The 20,928-nt window shown below is 43.0% G+C and overlaps 1 protein-coding gene across 2 annotated transcripts in view; it reads left to right on the forward strand.

Annotated features, from left to right (window-relative positions):
* Positions 1 to 20,928, forward strand: part of LOC112251554 (transient receptor potential cation channel subfamily M member 4) — a 72,322-nt gene that overhangs the window by 39,847 nt on the left and 11,547 nt on the right. For both annotated transcript variants that reach the window (XR_002953685.2, XM_024422537.2), the window contains exons 14-18: positions 1,285 to 1,414; positions 1,759 to 1,904; positions 2,247 to 2,359; positions 7,266 to 7,373; positions 7,465 to 7,744. Coding sequence is in view for 1 of the 2 variants with exons in the window: in XM_024422537.2 (XP_024278305.1) it covers positions 1,285 to 1,414; positions 1,759 to 1,904; positions 2,247 to 2,359; positions 7,266 to 7,373; positions 7,465 to 7,744 (777 nt within the window). In the remaining variant the exon portion in view is untranslated. The remainder of the gene's footprint in view (positions 1 to 1,284; positions 1,415 to 1,758; positions 1,905 to 2,246; positions 2,360 to 7,265; positions 7,374 to 7,464; positions 7,745 to 20,928) is intronic.

Genomic DNA, 20,928 nt, shown 5'->3' on the forward strand with positions numbered 1-20,928 from the left:
CTTCTGTGTCACAGAGGCTCTCCGCACTGCCGAAGCTGACTCTCCTCTGTTCTCATCGTCTTAGATCTAGTCACAGCTTTCGATATGGTGGACCATTAGATCCTCCTCTTCACCTTCTCAGGGCTAGGGGTCTCTGCACACTCTTGGATTGCATCCTACCTGGTAGGCCCCTCCTACCAGGAGTGATGATGTGGAGAGGATGTACTCTTACTACTGGTGTCCCCCAGTGCTCAGTTCTAGGCCCTCTCTTCTTCTCTCTATACACCAAATTACTCGGCTCTGTCATATCCTCACATGGTCTCTCCTATCATTAATATGCGGCTGGCACTCAACTACCTTTCTCCTACCCCTCGTCTGACACTCAGGTGTCGACACGCATCTCTGCGTGCCTGGCAGATATCTCAGCTTAGATGTTGGCCCACCACCTCAAGCTCAACCTCAACAAGACTGAGCTGCTTTTCCTCCCGGGGAAGGCCTGCCTGCTCCAAGACCTCTCCATCACAGTTGACAACTCCACTGTGTCCCACTCCCAGAGTGCAAAGAACCTTGGCATGACCCTGGACAACACCCTGTCGTTCTCTACAAACATCAAAACTGCTTTGATGTTTGTAGAGAACGACAGGGTGTTGACTCAGTCTTGCAGGTTAATGATCTACAACATCCCCGCTTGTGCCATCAAAGCCCTGCAACTTACGTGAACACCAGCCCGCCTGGTGTTCAACCTTCCCAAGTTTCCCATTTCACTCTACTCCTCCGCACACTTCACTGGCTTCCAGTTGAAGCCCGCATCCACTACAATACCATTGTACTTGCCTATGGAGCAGCAAGAGGAACTGCCCTTCCCTACCTTCAGGCTATGCTCAAACCCAACACCCCAAACCGAGCACTTCGTTCTGCCACATCTGGTCACTTGGCCCTCTCATCCCTATGGGAGGGCAGCTCCCGCTCAGCCCATTCCAAGCTCTTGTCTGTCTTGGCACCCCAATTGTGGAACCCTATCTATCTTTCCGAAAACATCTGTAACCCGACCTCTTAAAAGTGTATCTTAAATACACTTTGTCCCATCTATCTATGTTAAGATGAATGCACTAACTGTAAGTCGCTCTGGATCAGTGTCTGCTAAATAACTAAAATGTCAATGTAAATACTTGAAGTTAAACTAATCTGTAGAAAAATTTATTAATTTACGAATGCACAGACTAATTTTAGCATTGATCTCTCCCCTTTTTATATCCACTTCCCTCTCTCTCTCGCTTTCTCTCCCTCTCTCCCTTTCTCCTCCAGGCAGGGGAGTCTGTCCACAGTGCTCTGGCAGGCTGTAAGATTCTGAGGGAGCTGTCTAAGCTGGAGAGTGAGACAGAGACCAAGCTCTCTATGAAGGAGCTGGCCCAGAAGTTTGAGAACTTGGCCCTTGGTGGGTTAGCCTTATCCTGGCTGTGTGTTTGTACTGTGAGGATGTCAATGTAGTGGTTATCAACTCTGTTATGCATACATGTGAGCTGCTTGTATTTTCTGAGTGACGGTTACCCCATAGTAGCGAGTCCGCATCAGACCGCAAGGGACCTCCTGTTCTGAAAGTCTGCTGGACGGCATCCCAGTCTGGGACCATTCACATTGCTTTCACACTCAATGTCTTTAAGATGAGGACTGAAGCAAACCATTCCGCACTCCTAATGGGAAACCTAATGTGAAAACCTGTGACCTGTTTCTTCTCTCTTTAGAAGTCTTCAGTGAGTAACCCTTTAATCATCTCTCTAGACGTGTTCAGTGAGTGCTACCAGAGCAGTGAGAGTCGCTCTTTCACCCTCCTTATAAGGCAGTCTCCGGTGTGGGGCAAAGCTACCTGTCTACAGATGGCCACCTCAGCCGACGCCCGCCACTTCTTCAGCCACGATGGCGTGCAGGTCTGTACTAAACTCAGGGGTCAGAGGTCAAGGTGTGTGTGTTTGTGATTTGTGTGTGTGCATGCATACGTGTGTGTGAATCTTGAATCAAATCAAATTTATCACATGCTTCGTAAACAACCGGTGTAGACTAACAGTGAAATGCTTACTTACTGGTCCTTTTCCAACAAGATGAAGAGTTAAAGATAAAACATGTAATAAACTGTGTGTGATCTGTTTTCACATTAATCTTTATAAAACTAACCAGACCCTTAGATTTCCAAAGTGTGTGTGTTAGAACATGGAGGGGGGTTAATTGAAGTTTCTCAGTACCAACTCTGCTACTACCTCTTCCTCTGGCAGTCTCTGCTGTCTCAGATCTGGTGGGGAGACATGAAGAGGAGCACGAAGGTCTGGAAACTGGTCCTCTCCTTCTTCTTACCCCCCCTCATCTACACCAACCTCATCAGCTTTAGGTTAGTGTCTGTCTGTCTGAAAATGTCCAATCCATTAAATGTGAAATATGCAGAAGTCGCACCACCATTTTCTGGTTGCAGGAATTCTAATACTTAGCATAATTTCCATTTATGTGACAAAACAAGCAATGTATAGTGTAGAGAATCATTGTACCATCTAAACTGCTGTGAAATATATTTGAATTAACCAAAAATATAGTGTTTTCAGCTGTTTGAAGCTGGAGTACAAAACGTAAAGTAAAATACATAAAAACAAAACAGAACAACGGAAAGCATAGAAATAGCGTACATAGATGAGATCTATCGCTTCTTAGACTTGCTTTCAATGAGAATGAAATATCTATAACTCACATTTCTATGTGGATTTGGTCAGGTCGCCCAAAAAGTTACATATTTATGCATAATAAGCATTAAGATAAGAGATTGGTTACCCACATGACAAAATACTACAGTTTACTATAATATTTACTATAGAATTCGGCAGTAAACTTTAATATATTGTAGAATACTATATACAGTACTACACACTGTAGTATCCCTTGATCATGTGTAGTACTTAACTATATAATTTTGTTGTATAATGTAGACTACTATAGTAAATACTACAGTAATGTCCTCAAACAACAAAAGCACAGTATGCAAAAACAAAGCTAATAAAATATAAACACTATTTATGTATTTACAGTGCCTTGCGAAAGTATTCGGCCCCCTTGAACTTTGCGACCTTTTGCCACATTTCAGGCTTCAAACATAAAGATATAAAACTGTATTTTTTTGTGAAGAATCAACAACAAGTGGGACACAATCATGAAGTGGAACAACATTTATTGGATATTTCAAACTTTTTTAACAAATCAAAAACTGAAAAATTGGGCGTGCAAAATTATTCAGACCCCTTAAGTTAATACTTTGTAGCGCCACCTTTTGCTGCGATTACAGCTGTAAGTCGCTTGGGGTATGTCTCTATCAGTTTTGCACATCGAGAGACTGAAATTTTTTCCCATTCCTCCTTGCAAAACAGCTCGAGCTCAGTGAGGTTGGATGGAGAGCATTTGTGAACAGCAGTTTTCCGTTCTTTCCACAGATTCTCGATTGGATTCAGGTTTGGACTTTGACTTGGCCATTCTAACACCTGGATATGTTTATTTTTGAACCATTCCATTGTAGATTTTGCTTTATGTTTTTGATCATTGTCTTGTTGGAAGACAAATCTCCGTCCCAGTCTCAGGTCTTTTGCAGACTCCATCAGGTTTTCTTCCAGAATGGTCCTGTATTTGGCTCCATCCATCTTCCCATCAATTTTAACCATCTTCCCTGTCCCTGCTGAAGAAAAGCATGCCCAAACCATGATGCTGCCACCACCATGTTTGACAGTGGGGATGGTGTGTTCAGGGTGATGAGCTGTGTTGCTTTTACGCCAAACATAACGTTTTGCATTGTTGCCAAAAAGTTCAATTTTGGTTTCATCTGACCAGAGCACCTTCTTCCACATGTTTGGTGTGTCTCCCAGGTGGCTTGTGGCAAACTTTAAACGACACCTTTTATGGATATCTTTAAGAAATGGCTTTCTTCTTGCCACTCCTCCATAAAGGCCAGATTTGTGCAATATACGACTGATTGTTGTCCTAAGAACAGAGTCTCCCACCTCAGCTGTAGATCTCTGCAGTTCATCCAGAGTGATCATGGTCCTCTTGGCTGCATCTCTGATCAGTCTTCTCCTTGTATGAGCTGAAAGTTTAGAGGGACGGCCATGTCTTGGTAGATTTGCAGTGGTCTGATACTCCTTCCATTTCAATATTATCGCTTGCACAGTGCTCCTTGGGATGTTTAAAGCTTGGGAAATCTTTTTGTATCCAAATCTGGCTTTAAACTTCTTCACAACAGTATCTCGGACCTGCCTGGTGTGTTCCTTGTTCTTCATGATGCTCTCTGCGCTTTTAACGGACCTCTGAGACTATCACAGTGCAGGTGCATTCATACGGAGACTTGATTACACACAGGTGGACTGTATTTATCATCATTAGTCATTTAGGTCAACATTGGATCATTCAGAGATCCTCACTGAACTTCTGGAGAGAGTTTGCTGCACTGAAAGTAAAGGGGCTGAATAATTTTGCACACCCAATTTTTCAGTTTTTGATTTGTTAAAAAAGTTTGAAATATCCAATAAATGTCGTTCCACTTCATGATTGTGTCCCACTTGTTGTTGATTCTTCACAAAAAAATACAGTTTTATATCTTTATGTTTGAAGCCTGAAATGTGGCAAAAGGTCGCTAAGTTCAAGGGGGCCGAATACTTTCGCAAGGCACTGTATGTGTTCATACACAATATATACAAAATTATGTGGACACCCCTTCAAATTAGTGGATTTGCCTAGTTCAGCCACAATCGTTCCTGACAGGTTTATAAAATCAAGCACAGCCATGCAATCTCCATAGAGCAGTAGAATGGTCTTACTGAAGAGCTCAGTCACTTTCAACGTGGCACCGTCATAGGATGCCACCTTTCCAACAAGTCAGCTTGTCAGATTTATGCCCTGCTAGAGCTGCCCCGGTCAACTGTAAGAGTTGTTATTGTGAAGAGCAAATGTCTAAGAGCAACAATGGCTCAGCCACGAAGTGGTAGACCACACAAGCCCACAGAACGGGACAGCAGAGTGCTGAAGCAGAGGAGAAATAATGGCCTGGGGCTTTTTTTCACTGTTTGAGCTAGGCAGGCCACTTAGTTCCAGTGCAGGAAAATCTTAATGCTACACTATTCTAGACTATTCTGTGCTTCCAACTTTGTGACAACAATGTGGGGAAGGGACTTTCCTGTTTCAGCATGACAATGCCCCCGTGCACAAAGTGAGGTCCATACAGAAATGGTTTGTCGAGATCGGTGTGGAAGAACTTGATTGGCTTGCACAGAGCCATGACCTCAACCCCATTGAACATCTTTGGGATGAATTGGAATGCAGACTGCGAGCTAGGCCTAATCGTCTAACATCAGTGGCCAAGGTCACTAATGCTCTTGTGGCTGAATGGAAGCAATTCCCCGCAGCATTGTTCCATCTAGCCTTCCCAGAAGAGTGGAGGCTGTTATAGCAGCAAAGGGGAGACCAACTCCATGTTAATGCCCTTAATTTTGTTATGAGATGCTCGACAAGCAGGTGTCCACATACCTTTGGTCACATGTAGTGTATTTGACCGAGAACCTCGATCCGGTCTTATATTGCAAAATTAGAAATTGTGTTGTTTTTTTACATTGGATAAAAGTATAGACTCATAGCTAAAAAATGGTATATCATACACTGCAGTTGAGGAACAATGGGAAAGTAATTCTGCTTTGAAAGTTGATAAACTTGTAAACTCACTTTTGAGAAAATGGCCCTTGAATGTTTGGTACACCTACTGGAGAGCTCTTTGTCTAAACCTATTCAGCATCTTTCACACCTTCTTAAGCCTTAGCCCCACCCATCTCATTAAGGATTCACATGTGAGGCCATGTAATAAACAGAGTGAGTAAGGTAGTGTAGCAAACAACCAAAGATTTCAAGACTAAAAGTGATGAAAGTAGTAGACTACAATAAGGAAAAACTCCAGGTAAAAATATACTTTATCTAGTCCTTGGCCTATATCCTAATCTGACTTTGGTGCAGGTAATTTTGTTCTTCATATTACCATCTCTGTTTTTTTTGTCACATGCACAGGATACAGAAGGTGTAAATGGTCAAGTGAAATGGTTACTTGCATATTTGCATAGTAGTAATATCAAAAATAGAAAGTGTCCAGATAATTAACACCAAAAAAAATATTAGACAATGCTTACCCAGACACGCTTATCTAAATTATAACCACCCCTCAGCTACATCTAGCTAAGTGGAGGGGTCACTTTAGTCTAGATCTAGACGTGTACACATGTTATTGTGTAGAAATGTACACATGTTCATGAAATACAATAGATGGCCGTAGTCACCCCCAGACACACCTGGCTAACTTGATGAGTCATGTAATCATCTGGCGAAGTAGAGTCTTTTGTTTAGATTTTTAGCTAGCTAGCTAGCTAAACAACAAATCACAATCCCAACCCATACTACTAGCAATACAAACAGATTGTCATAGCTAGCCACCATGCATGAAATGCTGTAGTATGAATCTGCAGGTAGCTAAAGCTAACCAACTAGGTTTCATGTTAGCTAGCTAACATTAGGCTATAACTAAATGGATTTCTGAGATACTAATAATATTACTACACAGATCATGCACGTCACATTAGCTAGCGAGACAGGTTCCTGTCTTTTTCTGTGGTTAAACCAATTAGGCTCATAATTTAACAATTGTATTCGTATTTACAGATGGCATACAAGTTTGTTATTAAGGCACTTGAAAGTTCACCTGTTCCAGAAGGCATTTTGATCAACAACCAACCAAATAATACGTTCAAATGCCTCTGCTGTGAAGTAGATGCAAGACAAATGCCTAGCATCCTGAAACGGGTCACATATGTATATTTTGTGTATAATGTGAATATTTGTGTTGTATTGTGCAGGGCACATTTGAAAAAGAGACCTAGGTCTCAATATGTCTTCCCTGGTAAAATAAAGGTACAAAAATAAATAAACTTTTCCTTCACCACCTATCTTACAATATCATTCAAATCTTCAATTTGCAATGCTGGCCTATTTTCATCTTTGCTTCCCTTTCACTACAGGCTATCTTCTCTCTATCATTCACATTTTTTATATGTGGAGCGTTCCTTATTTTCCTCATATGGGGTGAATGTGAGAAATTGGAAGCTGGTGGTGAAACTGTCTGTCAGTCTATAATTTATTTCTCTCTCTCTCTCTCTCTCTCTCTCTCTCTCTCTCTCTCTCTCTCTCTCTCTCTCTCTCTCTCTCTCTCTCTCTCTCTCTCTCTCTCTCAGGGAACATGAGGAAGAGGTGAGGTCGGAGGAGGTACCTCTTGGTCGAGACACAGAGAGTCTGGACGGAGGAGATGCCACTATGCTCTCCCTCTCCGACATCATGCAAACGTAAACACGCGCACGCATGCACACACACACGCACGCACATACTCATCCATGTACACACACTAAGTAATTATTTCCATTCTTATCCTCTCAGGGAAGAGGATGTCGAGGAATATGCTGCTCTAAGGGACAATCTGAAAAGTGCCCCCTCCTCCAATCCCAAGAGGCCCTTCGTATTGCTGCGCTGGAGGGAGTTCTGGTTTGCGCCCGTCACCTCGTTCCTAGGCAACGTGCTGATGTACTTCCTGTTCCTCATCCTGTTTGCTTATATCCTATTGTTGGACTTCAAGCCCCCGCCGCCTCACGGCCCGTCCACCTTAGAGTTTGTTCTATACTTCTGGGTCTTCACCATGGTCTGTGAGGAGATTCGACAGGTAGGATGCATCACATGTAAACAAAACACACACTCAAATACACACAGACAAGTACAGAACATGTACAGGCAAGAACCTATACAGTCACCTATAAATGTATTGGCACCAGTGATAAAGATTAGCAAAATAAATAATAGAAATATTAAGATATATTGGATGGTCAAACATTTTTAAAAATCTATTATTTTATACTAATACAATTTATCAGAACATTTTATTTAGTTTAATAATCTAAAACAGATAAGTCAAAATTATTAAAATTACACAAAATGTGTTTCCATTTCCATTATATTTTAGTCATTCTTATCCAGAGTGACTTACAGAGGCAATTAGGGTTGCTCAAGGGCACCTCGGCAGGTTTTCACCTAGTTGGCTCAGGGATTCAAACCAGCCCAACGTTCTTAACCACTAGGCTACTAGTGGTAATAATGTATAGTAATTAAGTAGTAATAGATCGTAATTCTACTTTTTTTGTGGCCTTTTCATGACTTTCTGTTTCACTAGGCTATAAAAATTAGGTAACACGCATGTAAAATCATTTTGTCATTCATCACCATGGCATAGAACTCACAAATGAAAAGAGACACGGTTGAGGACTTTCTTAAATTAGGCAATGGGTACAAGAAACTACTGAAAACCAAAATATACTACTACTATATCACTATTAGGGCAACAATTAAGAAGTTTAAAACAACTGGAACAGTGGTTAACTTGTCTGGTAGAGGACCCAAGTGTATCTTTTCCCCACGCACAGTGAGGAAGATGTTCAGCAGGTAAAGAAAAGTCCAAGGGCCACAGTTAGAGAATTACAGAACTTGGTAAGGTTGCCATACAAAAGCCTTTATTAAGAGCAACCAACAAATGTAAACACATGGAGAAGGGAAAGGGGATACAGTAGTCACTGAATGCATTCAACCGAAAAAATTGTAACCACCGAAAGCCACCAGATTATCTACACCGGAATTCTTGTTAAACCATCAATATTGGCTAAAATCACCTCAAAGCTGATCTCAATTGCAACCAGCATTGGCTACCGATATGCCTGCTCCCTAACACGGATGTCGGGTTATCTTTTAGTCCCCTTTTAGTCCTCACCTGGCTACCTCTACCCCGGTCAACAGCCCTGCGCTCCCCACAGCAACTCGCCCAAACCTCCCCCACTTCTTCACCCAAATCCAGATAGCTGATGTTCTGAAAGAGCTGCAAAATCTGGACCCCTACAAATCAGCCGGGCTAGACAATCTGGACCCTCTCTTTCTAAAATGATCTGCCGAAATTGTTGCAACCCCTATTACTAGCCTGTTTAACCTCTCTTTCGTGTTGTCTGAGATTCCCATAGATTGGAAAGCTGCCGCCGTCATCCCCCACTTCAAAGGGGGAGAAACTCTAGACCCAAACTGCTACAGATTTATATCTATTCTACCCTGCCTTTCTAAGGTCTCAACAAACAGATTACCGATCATTTCGAATCTCACCGTACCTTCTCCGCTATGCAATCTGGTTTCAGAGCTGGTCATGGGTGCACCTCAGCCATGCTCAAGGTCCTAAACGATATCATAACCGCCATCGATAATAGACATTACTGTGCAGCCGTATTCATCGTCCTGGCTAAGGCTTTCGACTCTGTCAATCAATACATTCTTATTGGCAGACTCAACAGCCTTGGTTTCTCAAATGATTGCCTCGCTTGGTTCACCAACTACTTCTCCGATAGAGTTCAGTCTGTCAAATCGGGGGCCTGTTGTCTGGACCTCTGGCAGTCTCTATGGGGATGCCACAGCGTTCAATTCTTGGGCCGACTCTCTTCTCTGTATACATCAATGATGTCACTCTTGCTGCTGGTGATTCTTTGATCCACCTCTACGCAGACGACACCATTCTGTGTACCTCTGGCCCTTCGTTGAACACTGTGTTAACTAACCTCCAACTGCTCTTAAATGCAAGTAAAACTAAATGCATGCTCTTCAACCGATCGCTGCCCGCAGCTGCCCACCCGTCCAGCATCACTACTCTGGACGGTTCTGACATATAATATGTGGGACAACTACAAATACCTAGGTGTCTGGTTAGACTGTAAACTCTCTTTCCAGACTCACATTAAACATCTCCATCTTCCTATTTTGCAACAAAGCATCCTTCACTTATGCTTCCAAACATACCCTCGTAAAACTGACCATCCTACCGATCCTCAACTTCAGCGATGTCATTTACAAAATAGCCTCCAACACTCTACTCAACAAATTGGATGCAGTCTATCACAGTGCCATCCGTTTGGTCACCAAAGCCTCATATACTACCCACCACTGCGACCTGTATGCTCTCGTTGGCTGGCCCTCGCTTCATACTCATTGCCAAATCCACTGGCTCCAGGTTATCTACAAGTCTCTGCTAGGTAAAGCCCCGCCTTATCTCAGCTCACTGGTCACCATAGCAGTACCCACCCGTAGCACGCACTCCAGCAGGTATATCTCACTGGTCACCCCCAAAGCCAATTCTTCCTTTGGCCGCCTCTCCTTCCAGTTCTCTGCTGCCAATGACTGGAGCTAACTGAAAAAATCTCTGAAGCTGCAGACTCTTACCTCCCTCACTAGCTTTAAGCACCAGCTGTCAGAGCAGCTCACAGATCACTGCACTTGTACATAGCTCATCTGTAAATAGCCCATCCAATCTACCTCATCCCCATACTGTATTCATTTATTTATTTATTTATTTATATATCTTGTTCCTTTGCACCCCAGTATCTCTACTTGTACATGCATCATCTGCACATCCTACCATTCCAGTGTTTAATTGCTATGTTGTAATTACTTCGCCACCATGGCCTATTTAAATAAAGGTGAAATAATGAATTGCAACCAACATTTTAAGACAATTTCCCCTCTGGTGGGTATTATCATCGGAACAATTTTGATCCTGCAATTTTATCTGACGAAAGGTAATTTATCTATTTGACTGTCATTCCATACAACTGAAATAAAGTATATCCTTGCTTACCATGGCAAATCTACTGTGGCAATTTACCGGACACCTTGTATGAATGCACAATGACATATCTTTCATATGTGAGAAATAATAATAATACAAAAAAAGGTTAAATTACTTCACACCTTTATTTAACTAGGCAAGTCAGTTAACAACAAATTCTTATTTACAATGACGGCCTACCCCGGCCAAACCCAGATGGCGCTGGGCCAATTGTGTGCCGCCCAATGGGACTCCCAATCACAGCCGGTTGTGATACAGCCTGGATATATATAACAAGACTGTTAAAGGAGCATAGCGCTGTGCACCAGAACGCTTATTGATGCATGTTCATTCTTGCATATTGAAATGGGGAGGATTGGGAAACGTAGATATTATTGTGATGGCCTATGAAATATGGCTGAAGTGAATTCTACCACTGCAGCAGTAGAGGCTGGTGGGGGAAGCTATAGTAGGATGGGCTCATTGTAATCGCTGGAATGGAATTAATGGAACGATATGGAAACCACATGTTTGACTCTGTTTCATTTATTCCATTCTAGCCATTACAATGAGCCAGTCCTCCTATAGCGCCTCCCACCAGCCTCCTCTGAACTGCAGTTAGCATTGTCAATGTGGGTGACATGGAGCTATTGGACTGGACTTAGCAGGAAAGGCCTTGAAGGAGAAAGTTTCCCAAACTGCAGGATATTAAGACATGTCTTTGTACTGTGTCCAAATGGATTTCAGATGCATCCCCAGACCCAGAGAAACCTGATGAATGCACTGAGAAGGATGATGTTAAACTTACTGACAGTGTGTCCCAAACGTCCAGCCGCAAGTCTAACAGGAGTTCACGTCAGTTTTATCCTCCACATCCTCAGCCTGAATTCAAGCTGAAAGAGCAGCAGTAGTAACAAAGGCTGCTTCTCTCAAGTTAAAATACCATCCAGAGCAGGGATGGGCAACTGGCAGCCCTTTTGTGGCCCACGGATCAATGTCCCCCCGCAAAAATAAGTTAGGGTCTCAACTTACTGTTGAGGGTTAGAGTAGTAGAGTACAAAATTTGATTGTGCATTAGCAGTGTTTCTCTTCGGTCAGTCACTGATAGTCACTCAATTAGCCCATGTCAACAAACATTTTTTAGAAGGTAAATTAATCTTGTTTGCCAGCTATCTAAACTTGTAGTAACAATGGTCAAATTACCGACCGGGGGCCCCCGATCATCAGATAAAAACTCCACCATATGGCTAAATGTGTAGAATTGCAGGAAATTAGCTGTAAAACGGCACATTTTTCAATCTGCCCCATGGCAAAATTTGTAGAATTTAGGGTTGTGACGGTAGGCCTACACATATTCATACTGAACAGTTCGGTACGGGGACCTTGGTTCGGTCCACACTATGAACCCAAATAAATACATAAAAAAATGAAAACACTAGGACTATAGGCTATGCCTACGATGTGTTGTAGGCCTCTTGAGTAAACCTGAGCTGAAAAAACATTTCAGGCTATTCTGTTAAAACTACAGCCTATGCACACATTATAATCAACATTCAAATCTTAATTGGCGCATTTGTGAGGCACAACCGGGAATTAGTTCTGTAAAATGCCGAGTGGTGGGGTCTGTAAACCAGGAGGATTCTCCATTGTTGTGTTTGTTGATTAACTTTTACAACACAAAATAACCAAGCGGGATGCAGGAGTACCATTTCAATTTGTTTACGGCCGGTGTAGGCCGTCATTGTAAATGATCATTTGTTCTTAACTGACTTGCCTAGTTAAATAAAGGTTACAATTAAAATATATATTTAAGCCCCACATGATACATCCGGTGTCCAGTGTCAGTTCGTCCCGGCATTGATAGTACTGAGTTTCTGTTGTGCATTCTGGACATTTTGTGTTGCGGAGTACAGCTGGGACAGAGTAGGGCTGTAGCCCCACCCATCTCTTTAAGGATTCACGTGATGCCATGTGCCAAACAGAGTGAGAAGTTTAGTAAACAACCAAAGATTTCAAGACTAAAAGTGGTAAAAGTAGTAGTCTACAATACCCACCCATCTCTTTAAGGATTCACGTGATGCCATGTGCTAAACAGAGTGAGAAGTTTAGTAAACAACCAAAGATTTCAAGACTAAAAGTGGTAAAAGTAGTAGTCTACAATAAGGAAAAACTCCAGGTAAAAATACACTTTATCTAATCCTTAGCCTATATCCTAATCTGACTTTGGTGCAGGTCATGTTGTTCTTCACATTACCGTCTCTGGTAAACACACACTATATCAAATAAAATCTCATTTGGGTCATGTGAACTAATTTGGGTCATGTGAACTAATTTGGGTCATGTGAACTAATTTGGGTCATGTGAAGGAAATGCTATAACCACTCCCCAGCCACATCTCGCTAAGTGGATGGGTCACTATTGTCTAGACATGTGCACATATTCAGGACATACAATAGATGACCATAATTGCCCCCGGATACACCTGGCTAACTTGATGGGTCACGTAATCATCTGATGAAATGGAGTCTTTTGTTTAGACATCTAGCCAGCTATCTGAACAATGAACCTGCATAATCCCAACTCATACCACAACCAATACAAATATTGTCGTAGCTGTAGTATGAATCTGCAGGTAGCTAAAGCTAACAAATAAGTTCAATGTTAGCTAGCTAACACTAGGCTATAACTAGCAATGCAACTGGATTTCTGAACCTAATAATATTACTACACAGATCATACACGTACTGTAACGTTAGCAAGCAGGCCAGCAAGCTAATGTTTGCTAGCTAGTTAACAGTATGTGTTAACTTACAATGAAAATTACTTTCTGACAAAATTTTAAACGTATAATATCTGAAATGTAGCTAGACTCTTACCCGTATACACGGATGAACGCGTCATGGCAGACTGGAACCATTTAACTTCATTTTGTTTGTAGCTACATCTTGGTTGGCCAGCGATGTGTCAAGTCACTCCGGTTCATACTGACCGTGGCGTGTGCAGAAAGTTGTATTGGTCATACACATGTTCAGCAGATGTTATTGCGGGTGTCGCAAAATGCTTGTGTTTCTAGCTCCAACAATGCAGTAATATCTAACAAGTAATATCTAACAAATTCACAACAATACAAACAATACACACATCTAAAGTAAAGGAATGGATTTAAGAATATATCAATATTTGGACGAGCAATGTCAGAGCAGCATAGACTAAAATACAGTAGAATAGAATACAGTATATATAGTCGTGGCCAAAAGTTTTGAGAATGACACAAATATGAATTTTCACAAAGTTTGCTGCTTCAGTGTCTTTAGATATGTTTGTCAGATGTTACTATGGAATACTGAAGTACAATTACAAGCATTTCTTAAGTGTCAAATGCTTTTATTGACAATTACATGAAGTTGGTGCAAAGAGTCAATATTTGCAGTGTTGACCCTTCTTTTTCAAGACCTCTGCAATCTGCACTGGCATGTTTTTAATTAACTTCTGGGCCATATCCTGACTGATGGCAGCCCATTCTTGCATAATCAATGCTTGGAGTTTGTCCACCCGCCTCTTGAGGATCGACCACAAGTTCTCAATGGGATAAAGGTCTGGGGAGTTTCCTGGCCATGGACCCAAAATATCAATGTTTTGTTCCCCGGGCCACTTAGTTATCACTTTTGCCTTATGGCAAGGTGCTCCATCATGCTGGAAAAGGTATTGTTCATCACCAAACTGTTCCTGGATGGTTGGGAGAAGTTGCTCTCGGAGGATGTGTTGGTACCATTCTTTATTCACGGCTGTGTTCTTAGGCAAAATTGTTAGTGAGCCCACTCCCTTGGCTGAGAAGCAACCCCACACATGAATGGTCTCAGGATGCTTTACTGTTGGCATAACACAGGACTGATGGTAGTGCTCACCTTGTCTTCTCCAGACAAGCTTTTTTCAGGATGCCCCAAACAATCAGAAAGGGGATTCATCAGAGAAAATGACGTTACCCCAGTCCTCAGCAGTCCAATCCCTGTACCTTGTGGAATATCAGTCTGTCCCTGATGTTTTTCCTGGAGAGAAGTGGCTTCTTTGCTGCCCTTATTGACACCAGGCCATCCTCCAAAAGTATTTGCCTCACTGTGCATGCAGATGCACTCACACCTGCCTGCTGCCATTCCTGAGCAAGCTCTGTACCGGTGGTGCCCCGATCCCGCAGCTGAATCAACTTTAGGAGACGGTCCTGGCTCTTGCTGGACTTTCTTGGGTGCCCTGAAGCCTTTTTCACAACAATTGAACCGCTGTCCTTGAGGTTCTTGATGATACGATAAACTGTTGATTTAGGTGCAATCTTACTGGCAGCAATATCCTTGCCTGTGAAGCCCTTTTTTGTGCAAAGCAATGATGCACGTGTTTCCTTGCAGTTAACCATAGTTCACAGAGGAAGAACAATGATTCCAAGCACCACCCTCCTTTTGAAGTTATTCGAACTCAATCTGCATCACAGAGTGATCTCCAGCCTTGTCATCGTCAACACGCATACCTGTGTTAGTGAGAGAATCCCTGACATCACTGACATGATGTCAGCTGGTCCTTTTGTGGCCGGGCTGAAATGCAGTGGAAATGTTTTGGGGGGGATTCAGTTAATTTGCATGGCAAAGAGGGACTTTGCAATTAATTGCAATTCATCTTATCACTCTTCATAACATTCTGGAGTATATGCAAATTGCCATCATACAAACTGAGGCAGCAGACTTTGTGAAAATTCATATTTGTGTCATTCTCAAAACTTTTGGCCACGACTGTACATATGAGATGAGTAATGCAAAATATGTCAACATTATTAGTGACTAGTGTTCCATTATTAAAGTGGCCTGTGATTTCAAGTCTATGTATATAGGGCAGCAGCCTCTAACGTGCTAGTGATGGCTATTTAACAGTCTGATGGCTGTTTTTCAGTCTCTCAGTCCCATCTTTGATGCACCTGTACTGACCTCACCTTCTGGAAAATATAGGGGTGAAAAGGCAGTGGCTCGGGTGGTTGTTGTCCTTGATGATCTTTTTGGCCTTCCTGTGACATCGGGTGCTGTAGGTGTATTGGATGGAATATAGTTTGCCCCCGGTGATGTGTTGGCCAGACCGCACCACCCTCTGGAGAGCCTTGTGGTTGCAGGTGGTGCAGTTGCAGTACCAGGCAGTGATACAGCCCAACAGGATGCTCTCAATTGTGCATCTGTAGAAGTTTGTGAGGGTTTTAGGTGCTAAGCTAAATGTCTTCAGCCTCCTGAGTTTGAAGAGGAGCTGTTGCGCCTTCTTCACCACACTGTCTGTGTGGGTGGAGCATTTCAGTTTGGCTGTGATGTGTACACTGAGGCACTTGAAGCTTTCCACCTTCTTCACTGCGGTCCTGTTGATGTGGATAGGGGGGTGCTCCATCTGCTATTTCCTGAAGTCCACGATCAGCCTATTTGTTTTGTTGATGTTGAGTGAGAGGTTATTTTCCTGGCACCACACTCCCAGGGCCCTCACCTCCTCCCTGTAGGCTGTCTCGTCATTGTTGGTAATCAGGCCTACTGCTGTTGTGTTGTCTGCAAACTTGATGATTGAGTTGGAGGTGTGCATGGCCACGTAGTCATTGGTGAACAGGGAGTACAGGAGGTGGCTGAGCACGCACCCTTGTGGGGCCCCTGTGTTGTGGATCAGCGAAGTGGGGGTGTTGTTTTCTACCTTCACCACCTGGGGGCAGCCTGTCAGGAAGTCCAGGACCCAGTTGGATAGGGCTGGGTTCAGACCCAGGGCCCCGAGCTTAATGATGAGCTTGGAGTGTACTATGGTGTTGAATGCTGAGGTATAGTCAATGACCAGCAGTCTTACATAGGTATTCCTCTTGCCCAGATTGGATACGGCAGTATGCAATGCGATGGCGATTGCATTGTCTGTGGATCTATTGGGGGGCGGTAAGCAAATTGAAGTGGGTCTAGGGTGTCATGTAAGGTAGAGGTGATATGACCCTTGACTAGTTTCTCAAAGCACTTCATGATGATAGAAGTGAGTGCTATTGGGCAATAGTCATTTATTTCAGTTACCTTTGCTTTCTTGGGTACAGGAACAATGGCGGACATCTTGAAGCATGAGGGGACAGCAGACTGCAATAGGGAGAGATTGAATATGTCCATAAACACTCCATCCAGCTAGTCTGCGCATGCTCTGAGGACTCCGCTGGGGATGCCTCTGTGCCAGAAGCCCTGCTAGGGTTAACACGCTTAAATGTCTTACTCACGTCAGCCACGGAGATGGAGAGCCCACAGTCCTTGGTAGCTGGCCGCGTCGGTGGCACTGTGTTATCCTCAAAGCGGGGCGAAGAAGGTGTTTAGCTTATCCGGAAGCAAGACCTCGGTGTCCGCGACGTGACTGGTTTTCCCTTTGTAGTCCGTGATTATCTGTAGACCCTGCCACATATGTCTCGTGTCTGAGCCGTTGAATTGCGACTCCACTATGTCTCTGTTCTGATGCTTTGCCTGTTTGATTGCCTTGTGGAGGGAACAACTACACTGTTTGTATTCAGCCATATTCCCAGTCACCTTGCCATGGTTAAATGCGGTGATTTGCGCTCAGTTTTGCGCAAATGCTGCCATCTATCTACGGTTTCTGGTTTTGGTAGGTTTTAATATTCACAGTGGGTACAACATCTCCTATACATGTCCTGATAAACTTAGTCACAGTATCCGTGTATTCGTTGATATTATTCTGAGGCTACCCAGAACATATCCCAGTCCACGTGGTCAAAACAATCTTGAAGCATGGATTCCGATTGGTCAGACCAGCGTTGAATAGTCTGTAGCACGGGTACTTCCTGTTTGAGTTTTTGCCCATATGAAGGGAGGAGCAAAATAGAGTCGTGATCAGATTTCCTGAAGGGAGGGTGGGGGTGTGCCTTGTAGGCATTTTGAAAAGTTGAGGATCAGTGGTCCAATGTTTTCTCAGAGCGAGTGCTACAGTCAATGTGTTGGTAGAACTTCGGTAGCGTTATCCTCAGATTAGCTATGTTAAAATCCCCGGCTACAATAAATACGGTCTCAGGATATGTGATTTCCAGTTTGCATAGAGTCCAGTGTAGTTCTTTGAGGGCCGTTGTGGTATCGGCTTGAGGGTGAATATACACGGCTGTGACTATAATCAAAGACAATTCTCTTGGGAGGTATTACGGTTGGCATTTGATTGTGAGGTATTCTAGAATGGGTGAACAAAAGGACTCAAGTTTCAATATGTTATCACAATCTCACCATGAGTAGTTAATTATGAAACATATACCCCCACCCTTCTTCTTCCCGGAGAGATCTTTATTCCTGTCTACGCAATGAACTGAGAACACAACTGGCTGTACGGACTCAGTATATCCCGAGAGAGCCATGTTTCCATGAAACAGACTATGTTACAATCCCTTATTTCTTTCTGGAAGGAGAACCTCGCCCTGAGCTTGTCAACTTTATTATCCAGAGACTGAACATTAGCGAGTAATATACTCGGAAACGGTGTGTGGTGTGTGGGCCTCCTGAGTCAGACTAGGAGTCCACTCCGAATTCCTCTTGGATCGGCCTCTGGAATCAGTTCTTTCCCGGTTGTATGTAATAACACCAAAACATTTCTGGACTAGTAATGTAAGAAATACATTTTTTTTAAATACTGCAGTGACTTAGGAGCTAGAAGCATGGCTGCCCTAACGGTACCATCTCAACACCATCTTAACTGAGTCACACGTGACAAATCACTTGCGGTACGGTTTTGGAAAAATAAAACATTAATTGCAGTGCCTTAAGAAAGTATTCATACACGTTGACTTATTCCACATGTTATTGTGTTACAGCCTGAATTCAAAATGGCTTAAATTAATCTCCACATAACTCCATAATGACAAAGTGAAAACATGTATTTTGACATTTTTGCTAATTGTTTGAAAATTAAATACAGAAAATATCTAATTTACATACAGCACCAGTCAAACTTTTGGACACACCTACTCATTCAAGGGTTTTTCTTTTTTTTAAACTATTTTCTACAATGTAGAATAATACTGTAGACATCAAAACTATGAAATAACACATATGGAATCATGTAGTAACCAAAAAAGTGTGAAACAAATTATATTTAATCTTTTAGATTCTTCAAAGTAGCCAGCCTTTGCCTTGATGACAGCTTTGAACGCTCTTGGCAGACCCTTTGCTATGAGACTCGAAATTGAGCTCAGGTTCATCCTGTTTCCATTGATCATCTTTGACATGTTTCTACAACTTGATTGGAGTCTCTACCTGTGGTAAATTCAATTGATTGGAAATGATTTGTAAAGGCACACACCTGTCTATATAAGGTCCCACAGTTGACAGCGCATGTCAGAGCAAAAAACAAAGCCATGAGTTTGAAGGAATCGTCCGTAGAGGTCCGAGACAGGATTGTGTCGAGGCACAGATCTGGGGAAGGGTACCAAAAAATGTCTGCAGTATTGAAGGTCCCCAAGAACACAGTGGCCTCTATCATTCTTAAATGGAATACATTTGAAACCACCAAAACTCTTCCTAGAGCTGGCCGCAGAGCCGAACTGAGCAATCAGAGAAGAAGGGCCTTGGCCAGAGAGGTGACCAAGAACCTGATCGTCACTCCGACAGAGCTCCAGAGTTCCTCTGTGGAGATGGGTGAACCTTCCAGAAGGACAACCATGCTGTGGGCATGTTTTTCAGTGGCAGGGACTGGGAGACTAGTCAGGATCAATATAAAAATGAACGGAGCAAAGTACAGAGAGATCCTTGATGAAAACCTGCTCCAGAGTGCTCAGGACCTCAGACTGGGGCAAAGGTTCACCTTTTCAACAGGACAGCGACCCTAACCACACAGCCAAGACAACGCAGGAGTGGTTTCGGGACTCTGAATGTCCTTGAGTGGTCCAGCCAGAGCTTGGACTTTAACCCATCCCAACATCTCTGGAGAGACCTGAAAATAGCTGTGCAGCAACACCCATCCAACCTGACAGAACTTGAGAGGAGAAACTCCACAAATGCAGATGTGCCAAGCTTGTAGCGTCATACCCAAGTAGACTCAAGGCTGTACATCGCTGCCAATGGTGCTTCAACAAAGTACTGAGTAAGGGTCTGAATACTTATGTAAATGTGGTATTTCCATTTTATTTATTTATTTTTGCAAACATTTCTGAAAACCTGTTTTTGCTTTGTCATTGTGGAGTATTGTGTGTAGATTGATGAGGGGAAAAAATGATTTGATCCATTTTAGAATAATGCTGTAACTTAACAAAATGTGGAAAATGTCAAGGGGTCTGAATACTTTCTGAATGCACTGTATAGGGTCCAACAGCTGACTGTGAATGTCAGAGCAGAAACTATACCTTGAAGTCTAAGGAACTGTCAGTAGATATCTGAGATATAATTATGATGAGGCATATTTCTGGGGAAGGGTATGAAACAATTTCTAAAGTGTTGAAACTTTCATAATTGGGAAATGGAGAGAAAAAATATGGAACTACCCTGCCTAGAGCTGGCCGTTCGACCAAACTGAGCCACCGGACAAGAAGTACCTTGGTCGGGGAGGTGACCAAGAACACAATGAACACTCTGACAGAACTCCAGAGGTCCTTGGCTGAGATGGGAAAACCTGCCAGAAGGACAACAGCACTTCAGAAATCTGGGCTTTATGGGAGAGTGTCCAGACGGAAGCCACTCCTGAGAAAAATGCATATGACAGCACACCTGGAGTTTGCAAAAAAGGAACGTGAGACTGAGCTCTTAAGGCAAAAGATTCTGTGGTCTGATGAAACACTCTTTGGCCTGAATGCAAAGTCTGGAGAAAACCACACACTGCTTATCACCCGTCTAACACCATCCCTACCATGGTGGCAACATAATGTAATGGGATGCTTTTCAGCGGTAGGGAGACTTCTAAGGCTCGAGCCAAATACAGGAAAATCCTTGATGATAACCTGCTTCAGAGGGCAAACAAACTTAGACTAGGGGGCGAAGATTTACGTTCCAACAGGACAATGACCCCAAGCACACAGCCAAAGCAACGCTGGGAGGACTTCAGAAGAAGAATGTGAAAGTCCGTGAGTGGCCCAGCCGGAGCCCAGACTTGAATCCGCCGCCAAAGGAGCTTCTACAAAGTATTGACCTGGGTGTAAATACTTACAGTTGAAGTCGGAGATTTACATACACTTAGGTTGGAGTCATTAAAACTCATTTTTCAAC

The sequence above is a fragment of the Oncorhynchus tshawytscha genome, linkage group LG09 (assembly GCF_018296145.1).
Source record: "Oncorhynchus tshawytscha isolate Ot180627B linkage group LG09, Otsh_v2.0, whole genome shotgun sequence".
NCBI classification, from domain to species: Eukaryota; Metazoa; Chordata; class Actinopteri; order Salmoniformes; family Salmonidae; genus Oncorhynchus; species Oncorhynchus tshawytscha.